Source organism: Podarcis cretensis (genome assembly GCF_951804945.1).
Source record: "Podarcis cretensis genome assembly, chromosome: 9".
NCBI lineage: Eukaryota > Metazoa > Chordata > Lepidosauria > Squamata > Lacertidae > Podarcis > Podarcis cretensis.
In genome coordinates this window covers 29743684-29756812 of record NC_137178.1, presented here as the reverse complement: position 1 = coordinate 29756812, position 13129 = coordinate 29743684, and the positions used below count along the sequence as shown (strand labels likewise).

The window sequence follows — 13129 nt, the reverse complement described above, 5'->3', positions numbered from 1 at the left end:
AAAGAGAAGCTGCCCGCTTTCTCCCTGCCCAAGATTCCCGGGATCCTTCGCTCGCCTCGCAGGAGTCGCGCGCTCTGCCTTTCCTCGCTCGCTCTCGGCAAAACTTTCAGCCAATCGGAGCGCCGCCTTTCTGGAGCCTCGGCAGAAGCGCCGGCCCAGCGGCGGAGACTTCGCGAGCGAGGAATCGGGGCGGGGGGAAGAAGCAGGCCCGGGCCGGGGGGGGGGGGGGAGCAGGGGAGGAGATCGAGCAGCAAGGCTTCCCCGCCCGATCCCTTCTCTCTCCCCACACCCCACCTACCCAACCCGCTTCCCTTTGCAATGAAAGCCCCTCTGGATCCCTTTCCCCCGTTTAAGAAGCTACATTAGTAACTCCTCCCAGCCCATAATAGTACAAAATGCTGGGCATGTACGTGCCGGACAGGTTTGCCCTGAAGTCATCTAACATTCAAGACGGGATGGGGCTCTTTACGGCCCGGAGAGTAAAAAAGGTGGGTGATCCTTGCTGTTGCACCATTAAGGTGAGGGATCGGCAGGACGGGAGGGGGGAGAGATCCGCCAGGCTTTTCCTGCAAGCTCTTCCTTCTTCAACCTTCCACCCTCCCCAGAGAGCTTGCCACGTATTTCTCTCTCTCTCTCTCTCTCTCTCTCTCTCTCTCTCTCTCTCTCAGATCTTCACCATTTAATCCCAAACCCCTCTTCCTCTTGTGACACTCTTTAGTTCACTTCCGTCCGGCAACTTGTGAAAATTATTACATAAATGGCCTCAAAACTTTTGCTTTTTAATCTGTCTTTTTCGCAGCGCCTCCTGCGCCCATTGTTGTTCGACTGAGCTCTCCTCGGCGCAGTCAGAATCCCCATCAGTTCGACAACAGCCACATAAAAGAAGGAGCTGTGAGCTCAAATCCGATTCGCATCCAAAATAGATTTGCCTGGGGGCAGGGATTCAATTTGCATCTTGCAAATCCGTGACAGTCTTCGGTTTCAAAGGAAGAGCCTGTGTATTTCAGTCCTTCACCTCAATGGCAAAGGGAAGGAGGAATAAACAAAAGGTGCCTTTTGCAAGACGCTCTCTTGAGCTGGTTTAGGTAGCCAAAGCTTGCCAAATTGTAGCAAACTGTTATTGTCCTTTCTTACTGTAATTGCTCCTCTGGTTCTTGGTTTATGCTTTCTGGGCTGCAGCTCCGTATAGATCACCTGCCTTGCGTGGACCCAGGTTCAGTTGCAGGCATGTCCAGGTAGAGTCAGAAAGCAGCTGCCAGTCAGTGTGGAGAATACTAAACAAGATTGACGAATGGACTTAGTATAAGGCAACCTCCCTTGTTCCTATAAACAAACAAATAAGCAGCTAAGCAGTTTAGTAAAGGTAAAGGGACCCCTGACCATTAGGTCCAGTCATGGCCGACTCTGGGGTTGCGACGCTCATCTCGCTTTATTGGCCGAGGGAGCCGGTACAGCTTCCGGGTCATGTGGCCAGCATGACTAAGCCGCTTCTGGCGAACCAGAGCAGCGCACGGAAATGGCGTTTACCCTCCCACTGGAGTGGTACTTATTTATCTACTTGCACTTCATGCTTTCGAACTGCTAGGTTGGCAGGAGCTGGGACCAAACAACAGGAGCTTACCCTGTTGCGGGGATTCGAACTGCCAACCTTCTGATCGGCAAGTACTAGGCTCTGTGGTTTAACCCACAGCACCACCCGCGTCCACATTATGGTAAATAATAGGATAGATGATTGACTTAGTGGGTCATGTGTGAGTACCATATTTGCAGTTTATCAGGTAGCACAGCAGAGGACATCGTGTTCTCTCCCCACCCCCAGACCCCTGTAATTGACAGAATGTACACTGAACAAAGCAGGGACGCGGGTGGCGCTGTGGGTAAAACCTCAGCGCCTAGGACTTGCCGATCGCATGGTCGGCAGTTCGAATCCCCGCGGCGGGGTGCGCTCCCATCGTTCGGTCCCAGCGCCTGCCAACCTAGCAGTTCGAAAGCACCCTTAAGTGCAAGTAGATAAATAGGGACCGCTTACCAGCGGGAAGATAAACAGCGTTCCATGTGCTGTGCTGGCTCGCCAGATGCAGCTTGTCACGCTGGCCACGTGACCCGGAAGTGTCTGCGGACTGCGCTGGCTCCCGGCCTCTAGAGTGAGATGAGCGCACAACCCTAGAGTCTGGCAAGACTGGCCCGAACGGGCAGGGGTGCCTTTACCTTTACTTTACCTTACACTGAACAAAACTGACAGGCTACTTTCCTGAAGGTTGGGTCTCTTTGACAGCATTCCTATTGCCATGGCAGAGAATCACGTGTGTGACCTTTATGAGCCAATTCTCCACATTTAGGGGGTGGGGGAGAGTAACCACTAGGATCCAGGGGTTGGAGCAATTCCCCCATGAGGAAATGTTACAAAATCTGGGGCATTTTAAGTTTTAGAAAAAAGGCAAGTAATTTTTTTTTGGGGGGGGGGGTGAGAGGTTTTTATCCTTCTCATAATACTAGAACCAGGGAATATCCAATAAAGCGGATGTGGATTTCAATTAATTTTAGTATTTTAAATTTTTGGATGTTTTAAAGTTTTGTAATTCCCCCTCTCCCTTGATTTTCTTGTTTTATCCTTTTGTAAACTGCTTTGAGGTTGTTGCTGTTGTTACCGTATTTTTCGCTCTATAAGACGCACCTGACCACAAGACGCACCTAGTTTTAGAGGAGGAGAACAAGAAAAAAAACGTTCTCTCCCTCTCTGCTCAGCGCCTCTCCAGCAAAGCGGGAGGAGAAATGGAACCCCTTCCATTTCTCCTCCCGCTTCGCTGAAGGGGTGCAGCACAGAGAGGGAAAGCTGCGCTGTGGCTCTCCAGCGAAGCGAAGCCAGGAGAGCAAGAGGGATCGGTGTGCACCGATCCCTCTTTCTCTTCTGGCTTCAGCGAAAGCTGTGCAGCCTGCATTTGCTCCATAAGATGCACACACATTTCCCCTTACTTTTTAGGAGGGGAAAGGTGCGTCTTATAGAGCGAAAAATACGGTATTTTACAATCAATTGGTATATAAATAAGTAAATAAAAATAAAATAAACCTAAAAGGTGGAAGATTCGAGACAGATAAAGGAAACACTTCTTCACACAATTAACTTCTGAAGGCGTGGAATTTGATCCCTCAAGATCTGGTGATAGCCACCCACCTGGACTTTTTAAAATGGGGATTAGGCACATTCACCAATGATGATAAGTCTATCAATGGCTACTAGTCATGATAGTGATATAGAACCTTTGGAATGAGAGACAGTTTGCCACTGAATACCAGTTGTTGGAGATCATGAGTGGGAGAGAGTGCTGCTGTGCTCATGTCCTGCTTGCAGGCTACCCAAAGGCATCTGTTTGGTCACTGTGAATAGAGAAGTTTGGACTAGATTGACTTTTGGTCTGATCCAACTCTTCTTATATCCTTAAAGGTAAAGGGACCCCTGCCCATTAGGTCCAGTCGTGACCAACTCTAGGGTTGCGGCACTCATCTCGCTTTATTGGCCGAGGGAGCCAGCGTACAGCTTCCGGGTCATATGGCCAGATTGACTAAGCCGCTTCTGGTGAACCAGAGCCCCACATGGAAACGCCGTTTACCTTCCCGCTGGAGTGGTACCTATTTATCTACTTGCACTTTGATGTGCTTTCGAACTGCTAGGTTGGCAGGAGCAGGGACCGAGCAACGGGAGGTCACCCTGTCACGGGGATTCGAACCCCCGACCTTCTGATCGGCAAGTCCTGGGCTCTGTGGTTTAACCCACAGCGCCACCCATGTCCCTTCTCATATCCTTATTAGGCTGCTAATTTGTATCATTAAGCAGTTAAAAAAATACAGTTGTTAAAAGGACTTTGCATGATATTCAAGAAGTTTTACTCAGAGTAGACTTAATGGACCAGACGTAGTCATGTTTATTAATTTGAGTAAACCTTAGTTGGATAAAACCCATTAGCCCTCTTCAGAGATTCAGGGTACCTGTCCCCCATATCTTGTTTTATTTTTTTCAAATAGGGTATGGGAAGTTAACCTTTCTCGCCAGTTCTGATTTTCTGATTCAAAAAACATCTGGATATAGCATTTGTGCTGGAAGGCTTTTACCACTGGGGAATAAAGCAACTTTTTTGTGGGGTGCTAGGATTGATTTCCATTGGGGATGGGTGCTGGGGGAAGGGTATAAACCCCTTTCCCCACATCTTTGTTCAGACATGAATCCTCTAAACCTGAACCCCATGTAAGTAATTTAAAGAAACAGTGGTGCAGTCACACATTTCTGTAATACTATGTAGCTGACCCCAATGAAGTTGTGAAACTGAACATAGCAATACATTTTCCTAGAACAGGAGGAAGGGTTTGATGGCTTTGCTTTGCTTGTGTTTTCACTCCTTAGGGCGAAAAATTTGGACCCTTTGCAGGAGAGAAGCGAATGCCTCAGGAGCTGGATGAAGACACAGACTGCAGACTGATGTGGGAGGTGAGGACTGCAGGAATGGCTTGGCTCCTGGGGCTCTAGGGACTCAGTTGGTACATTGTTTTGCAAAAACAAAGAAGTCACATCCACATGGTACATTTGAAGCACATGGTTCCCCTGCCCCAAGAATCTTGGGAACTGTAGTTATTTTATTTATTTATTTATTTATTTATTTATTTATTTATTTATACATACCCTGCCCATCTGACTCAGTTTCCCCAGCCTCTCTGGGTGGCTTCCAACAGAATATTAAAAACATGATAAAACACCAGACATTAAAAACTTCCCTAAACTGGGCTGCCTTCAGATGTCTTCTAAAAGTCAGATAGTTGTTTGTTTCCTTGACATCTGATGGGAGGACGTTCCACAGGGCGGCGCCACTACCGAGAAGGCCCTCTGTCTGGTTCCCTGTAGCTTCACTTCTCGCAGTGAGGGAACCACCAGAAGGCCCTCGGAACTGGACCTCAGTGTCCGGGCTGAATGATGGGGGTGGAGACGCTCCTTCAGGTATACTGGACCGAGGCTCAGTACTCAGAAACGTACTGGGAGCCAAATGTAGATACAATACCTAGCATGCAGAATACAATTCCTTGCATGGGAATACAGTTCCCATGATTCTATGAGGGAAGCGATGTGCTTTAAATGTACTGTGTGGATGTGACCCAGGGCTAGAATTACTATTGTTTATTAGTCTAACTAGATGTGATGGGATACGAAACTGTTTCTTCTTTGTATCATCTTTATATCTCTTCCTCCTGTTCCCGATCGCATTTACTTGCATTCAGTGTATGAGGTCTCCACACCATGTGCCCTTCTGCCCCACCACCTATTGCCAGTGATGTGAGGTGGGAGTAGGGCAACTCATGGGTGCGGATGCTATACAATACACTGTGTTCAACCAGGGTGGAAACATGCAGAGCAGCAGTGGCAGCTACAAGGGCGCTACAAGGGCACTACTTGTTGTTGTTTAGTCGTGTCCGACTCTTCATGACCCCATGGACCAGAGCACGCCAGGCACTCCTGTCTTCCACTGCCTCCCGCAGTTTAGTGAAACTCATGCTGGTAGCTTCGCGAACACTATCCAACCATCTTGTCCTCTGTCATCCCCTTCTCCTTTTGCCCTCCATCTTCCCCAACATCAGGGTCTTTTCCAGGGAGCCTTCTCTTCTCATGAGGTGGCCAAAGTATTGGAGTCTCAGCTTCAGGATCTGTCGTTCCAGTGAGCACTCAAAGGGCACTACTACATGTGACAAAACCAAGACTGACAAAATGTAGTTGAGAGGGAGAGAGAGAGAGAGATACATAGAGAAACCTAGGGAATTATAGACCTCTACAAAGGCATGGTCACAACTCTTCCAATTTAAAATCAATCCAGACTACTTTTTCTTAGTTAGGGCCATATATTACAGGTCTGTTCTTGAATGGATAGCATTTCTGCTGTTTTATCTAGTTAAAATGCCTGTATTTTAAATAATGGTGGCATGGCTGCTTTTAAATTTTAAGCGTGCTCTTATAAGAAGCGATCCACTTTGGGTGTAGTTTTCCTTTAATAAATGCCATTTTAGCAGTGGTGCTTGTTTAAATATATCCATTACTAGGGGCACCAACTATAGAGGGATCTGGGTGCCTGAGCATCCACAAAAAATTGTTGTAGGTGCTGCCCAGTGCAACTTCTGAGGTCTTGTAAGGTCTTGGATCCTGACTTCCGTTACCACTGGAAGTCAGGTTCTGAGGCTGGGGAGGGTGAGAGAAATCATGACATCACACCGCAATGTGACGTCATGACATCATGCTGCAATGTGACATCATGATGTCATGTGCACTGGGCACCCATAACCTGGGACCCAAGTTGGCTCCCCTGTTCATTATGAAGAACAAAGATTCTTTTTGTCTAATTAAAGTGACCTAGAAGCACAATAATCTTCTAAATGCTGTAAATGGTTTAATATTAATTTGTTTGAGAGTGTGACAGTGTTTCAGTGACACATAGATGTTCTAACAGCAAACCATAAAAGCTCGTTTTATATGGTTCTTTGACACTTTTTCTTAGCTTTCCCCCTCTTTGACCTATTTTTGGAACCTTGCACAGATTCCTACATACCGCATTTTATGACTTCCTGAATGTTTGAACCCAAGCGGTTTACGTTTACAGACGCTGATCTGAATACAAGTGTTGTTGTGCATTATGAATCATGCTGTGAAGTGGCCTTGAGTTGCAAGCCTGTGGCTAGGGACACGTAAAGTAAAAAGCAGCTGTCCAGGTTTACATAGATAGCCATTCAAGAAATTAGGAAGGCCGCTTCAAGTTAGTGACTGTTTTGCTGGAGCTCATATATTGTCTATTATTATTAGTAGCAGTATTAACCACATTGCTGCACCCTCAAAACAGAGTTAAGATCATTCCAGTTTATGAGGAAATATTCTTCATAGGTTACATAGAATCTGAAAGACCCCTAATATAGTTCCCACCCATCATTTAGTGGGGTGGCTTTTTTGGGCAGGGGGGTGGATCAACCTGCCCACATTCAGACAGATTATTTTTACTTTTGTTATTTAAAAAATCTGGAAAATATTTGTCACCAGGCCCCCTTCCTGTAAGTACCCTCCATGAAGAAATGAGAAAGCGCTATGTTTTGTAATTGTTAGTGGGTGATAACCAGACCTGGAGGACAAGGACGATCCATTGGGAGGAGGGTTATTGTGCCCCCAAATCACTGTGATTGGGGTGCAGCTGGAAAATAACTGACCAATTTAAATGCTAGACCTCTCAGTCAAATCAAAAGATCATCCCACCTCTCCACTCTCCTTTCCACCTCTTTCCAGTTGAATTCTGGGTGTTTTCTCTATCAACTCAGGGATCTTCCAAACTTCCACTGGCCCTGCCACTTTCCCCTGGGAAATCCTGCTGTTTACTGCTGAATCTGAGCAAGTATCAGTCAGGTTTTCTCCGGATTAACATTTGTTTCAGTTTATAAAATAAATAATAATAATAATATTATTATTATTATTATTATTATTATTATTATTATTATTATTACCCCACCCATATGTCTGGGTTCCTCCAGTCACTCTGGGTGGCTTACAGCATATATAAAAACATAGTAAATATCAAACATTTTTTAAAAATGGGTTTTCCAGGGAAAAACAACAGGGGAAAGACAAAACTGCTATAGAAAACAGGGGACAAGCAGAAAACCGCTCAGACCTGTGCTTTGGAGGCACCAGAAAAGCAGAAGTGTGGATGAGCCCTGTGTTTCATTTCTCAAAAAACCAGTCTGTGTGGGGTGGCAGGATGGGGGGGGGGTAATATATTTCACGCTATGGAAAAACTGAGGCAACTAAACTATTCCGAGGATTGGGCCCTGCCTGATCTCCCTTGGCATTACCTGTTAATGGCGCAATGTGGTAACGTGAAAGACTCCTCAAATCACTATGATTTGCCTCACAATTTGGGCTACACACACCCCTAGTATCTTTTTTTTAAAATTTTAATGTTTTTTATTGACTTTTTCCAAAAAAAACCCAAAATAAAACAATCTTTACAATCATTCTCAGTGTCATCTTATTTACATTGCGTAGAATCACGCCTTGACTTCCTTCCTTCCCTCCCAGTTGCGGTTTTCTTAATATACACCTTCTCTTACAGTGCCTTCTACTTTTCTATACACGTCACAAGAGTTATGTTAACCCTGCTGTAGTTCTTAAACTTCTACAGTTGATTCCTATATATGTTACAAATTTACCCCATTCTTCTACAAACTTTGTCCCTTTTTGGTGTCGAATTTTATATGTCATTTTCGCTAATTCTGTATATTCAAAAAGTTTAGCCTGCCATTCCATAACTGTTGGGATCTCTGATGACTTCCATTCTTGGCTACAAGTACCCTACGCACACCCCTAGGATCCATGCCTAGCACTGTCAGGCATCAAAAGTGCATGCTCATTCATGTAAACAAATAAAATTCAGCTCATTGAAAAATAGGATATCAGGTAGTAGGCTAGGCTGGGATTTTTCTCCTTGACACTTTGGTAGGCAGGGAGATCTGGATGTGCTTCAGCATTCCAGCATGTCTTTCCCCTCTTCATATTATGAAATCATACAGTGCTAGGAGGGCTGCATCAAGTGCTTTTTATAAACATGCAGTTCAGATCTTAGATTGAGCCCTTCTGAGCCTTTGTTGAGGCTGACTATAGCTCTTAGTATGCTCGGACCTTCAAAGCTCTGTTGATTTCATTAAGGCTTTGGGGATGCTCAGTGCATTTGGGATTGCGGCCCATATCCTGTAGATGTGTGGTCTTATATATGACAGAACTATTGCTTGATCTCCGACGAGACTAGTATTCTTGGAGGGCGTCTTAAGGGAGCCCTGCTGGGTGGTTTGCTGTTTTGCTTTGTAAAAACAGTTCCTAAATGAAATATTTTGTGCTCATAGAGTGGCAGTATTTGTAATCAAGTGACATCATTGCTCTGCCTGCAATGCTCTTGCAGCTGTCTGCTTTTGATGAAATTAGGCATCAGTACACCCTCAGCTGATGGGCTTCTGAGGGTTGAAACAAATAACAGTATCCTCAATTCAGTTGCCAAATTAAGAACCATGGCATGAAGTAGTAGGGTATGCAAACATTTTATCTGTAAGCCACAGACCACTTGCTCTGAAGTTATCTCATTGAAGTTACTTCACTAAAGACCACATGACTAATGCAAACCAACACTGGGCTTGGCAGAACATTTATTGGGCTTTATCTCTCTGGATAAGCTTCCCAAAATACCATTAAAAATATTTGCCATCACCTACAATATTCTGCAGAGGACTGAAGGTCCCTGAATAATAAACAGCAATTACCGGTAATCTCTATATGTTCCTTTCTATAGTCTATGGATAAAGTATCCAAAGCACTGGCCTGGTTCGCACCTAACGCTAAACCATGTTTTATTAAACCATAGTTTGTTTGCTCATCTGAATCAACTTAATTAGGGTTTGTTTATTGCCAGCAAACCACAATTTGAAGCCATGGTTTGTTGTTGGTTTATGAACCTTGATTTGTTTTAACTATGGCCTGATGTTACACGTAAACCCAGTACTCTTAACCATGGTTTGTTTGGCCATTGCACTCCAGATGCCCATCAAGTTGCAAAGTTACAAGGCAAGAGCAGCTGGAAAGCAAGCCAAACTTTATAAAACCAAACTATAGTTTGTTAGTTCAATCGACTGTAGAAAGGTCTTCATCTTTTAAATTTTCTGCCAGAATTGGAAGCAAATTGAAGGCATGGGTGCCCCTTTTGAGGGAATGGCGTTGGCAAATTTCAAAAAGATAGATGCAACTTGCCCTTGGAAGGGCTGCACTCCATTAGATAGAGTCTCTGAACGGCATATTGCTCTAACCCAGCAGCTTCAAGATCAATGCAAGGCTAACATTTAGCTTCTAAGAGCATCCTATACCAGGTCTCATGTGTTCTGTTTCAAAATTAAATTAGAGGAGTCACGGAATATCCCCCCGCCCTTGCTGTTTATATGGGAATGTAGTTTCTTGCCTTTCTTATTTAATAACAATCCACCAAATGGCCTCCAAAATTGCAAGCAATGTGTTTACTGAGTGCTGTAGCAGAAGCCATCTGTTTGTTATCATTGCTGTGCTGACATTTTCCCCTCACTGGCTGTAAAGTATTTGACTTCAGCTCACAGCCATGCTCATGTAGTGCAGCAGAATACATCCCGCTGCTTAATCCTTTTGGCCAAACACAACATGATTTCATTTCAAACTTGAGAGAGTCATTTAGCAAGTTGCCTGAGCCACATATGCCAACATGAGCTTTCTACATTTTTTTTTTTTTTTTGCCATTCACCAATAGCCTTCCCCAGAGTGCTTTTTTGGTTTTGGTTTTTTAACCAACTTGCATTATTGGCTTGTATCAAGGCTACCATTTCACATTGGTGGGTAGTATTCACTGAAGGTCTTTGAATCTGCATTTCACTGCTGTATACAAACCAATGGCCCCCAGTTCCTGAAAGTTGTAATTTCTTGACTCCCAGTTTATGGTAAAGTGGGTTCAAATGAGTTGTTAGTTCCCCAATTACTGTCTTTTTCCAAATTAAACAATCTGTTGCACCTCACAGAGTTACAGTTTTCAGAGTGGTTTCAGAACTGGTCCTCTTTCCAGGGAACTAACTCTGGGTCTCCTAACAACTATCTGTGAGTGCCCTTAACAAATTACAGTTTCCAGAATTCACTGTGGGGAAACCATGACTGTTTAAAGTGGTATAATGGTGCTTGAAATGTAAAGTGTGGATGTGACTTCTGTCTGTTTAATGGGAATCAACAGACAAAATAGCAAAACTCCCTTTAGCCAAGAATAGAAATAATGTTCATATCAACTGCAAATGGCTAGAAATCATGACTGATTTTGGTGTTTTTCCCCACCACTGTATAAGTGATTAAAGGCTTCAATCCTATACCCATTTACCTTGGAGTAAGCCCAATTGCACAAAACTCACAAAGTTAGGTTTTCTAAATTCCACTGAGGTCAATATACTTTTAAACAATCTAACTGTGTACATGATTGCAGCCATAGTATTGTCCAAAAGGAAAGCTCCAATTTTCCTGACTGCATTACTTGTCTGCTTATTTTAATGTACAGTTTTGTGTACGGCAGTGGTCCATTCAGGCTTTCAACCCTTTCATGTTGAAAACACAGCATAAACTTGTGCTATTGTGGAAATGTCAGGCTGTTTGAAACACGATAGCTTTAATTTCATCCATATTCATGCGAGAATTAACACTGGCCTTGCTTGTCTGTCCCAAACAAAGTCAAATGCATATAAATATAACTTTTTGGAGCAGATTTTGTTTTTTCAGAGGCACATACAAATCCTGTTATCTTCAAAAACAACTTATATTCACATCTCTGTCTCTTTGGGGAACAAAATCTCTCCTTGGAAAAAGAGTAGTAAATTGGAGAGACTTTTATATTGTTTTGCAGAACCTCGGGAGCTGTTAAATAAAGAAAATAAGAACAGTGTGAAGAATACACACTCTCATGTGGCTTTTGCTAAGCTTTGTCATAATAAGGCTACCTGTGTCTGTCAGTGAGGAAGTAGGATGTCCCTTCCCGAGGGTAACTAAGACAAAAAAGCTTGTATGGTGCAGTGGGTATCGTGTTAGACTAGGACCTGAGAGACTCAGGTTAAAATCCTCATCCAGCAGTGAAGCTTACTGGATGACCCTGGGACTGTCACACTCTTAGTCTGACAGACCTCTCAGGATTGTTGTGAGAATAATATTGTGGAAGAGGTAGATAACCATACATATTAGAAAACAAGACCATCAATGGCTGCTAGTCATGATGGCTTACATGAACCAATGGTTTTCAATGTATTACTTCCAGAAGTTGTGGGTACCCAGGTGTTGTAGAAAATTAAGCCACATATTACCAGGATGTTAAACTACTATATTACCTTAAGATTCAACCTGTTGCTTTGCGGGGATGGAGAATGTGACCTCCATTGTGTTGCTAGCATGAGCAGACCAGACCACTCATGTTAGCAATTAGGTGAATAAGAATTTTGGGTGATGGGTTGAATCTTGCCCTTGAAATCTGGAACCAATGCTTTTCCTAACAGTTTCTCATTCTTTTTGGAAGAGATCCACCTAACCTTTTGAAAAGTGTGGTTTCAACGGAATAATATTTTCTCCCCAGAATTTTCCTGTTTCTCACATTGGAGAGTACACAATGCTAAAGAAGTATATTATAATATCACTCAGGAACAATGGTCAGTTACAGTCCCTTTTGGCACAACGGTGAACAGTTTGCTAGTTTGTTCTTTTATTTTCCAGGTCTAAGGTCTTAGAGGCTCAAGTTAAAAGATGGAAAAGGAAAATATATATGAAGTATTGAATAGACTGCTTTGGTTAATATTATTAAAGCACGACCTTCCTTCTTCAGAGACCCTGGAAGAGGGTCCATTACTGTTTTGTAATATGAAAACATTTTCTTAAAGGAATTGGGAAAATGCTGCAACCACATATGATGAGGAGCAGTACAAATGTGGGTTTTGAAAGGCAAATGAGGAAGAATGGTTGGAGTTGAAAGTGCTAAGGAGAGCACAGATGTGTTTACCTTTTCCCAACCTATAGCTGTATCTGGGCAGATTGCCAGGGGCTTTAGAATATTTCTTCGGGTAGCCCATTGCAATTATTATCTCCAGCGCATCCATTATTTTTTGAAGGCCTTTTAATAACATTTTTAAAAATTCTTTGAATATTGTTGATCATAATTTTTAGTATTTTTTCTACTGTTTGACAGTGATTGGTTGGTTTTTAATCTTTTCAATGCAGTTGTAGCTCTTCTGTTATGTAAAATGAGATGTGCCTGGCCTTGTTTTACTCTTTTGTTCAGGTTTTGGTGTGAATTTGTATTATTCTTCTACTCCAGAGTTGTTCTTATTTAGCTTATTATCACATAGCCTTTATTATGAGGTGACAAATATAAATAAATAAATAATCCAGCAGTGAGAGTCACTAGTTTATATATTTTTATTGGACTCGGCAGCTCAGCTAAAGAAGTCCTTTATTAAAGTAGACCACAGATGGGGAACCAGAGGCCCTCTAGATGTTATGGGAAGCCAGCTCCCATCAGTTGCAACCATCATAATG

General features: G+C 43.4%; 1 protein-coding gene across 3 annotated transcripts in view; it reads left to right on the top strand.

Moving 5' to 3' along the window:
- Positions 1-214: 214 nt before the first annotated feature.
- PRDM5 (PR/SET domain 5) overlaps positions 215-13129 on the top strand; it is a 92494-nt gene continuing 79579 nt past the window's right edge. For all 3 annotated transcript variants that reach the window (XM_079990518.1, XM_079990517.1, XM_079990516.1), the window contains exons 1-2: positions 215-488; positions 4397-4480. In XM_079990518.1, coding sequence (XP_079846644.1) covers positions 396-488; positions 4397-4480 — 177 coding nt within the window. In that variant the 5' untranslated portion in view covers positions 215-395. The remainder of the gene's footprint in view (positions 489-4396; positions 4481-13129) is intronic.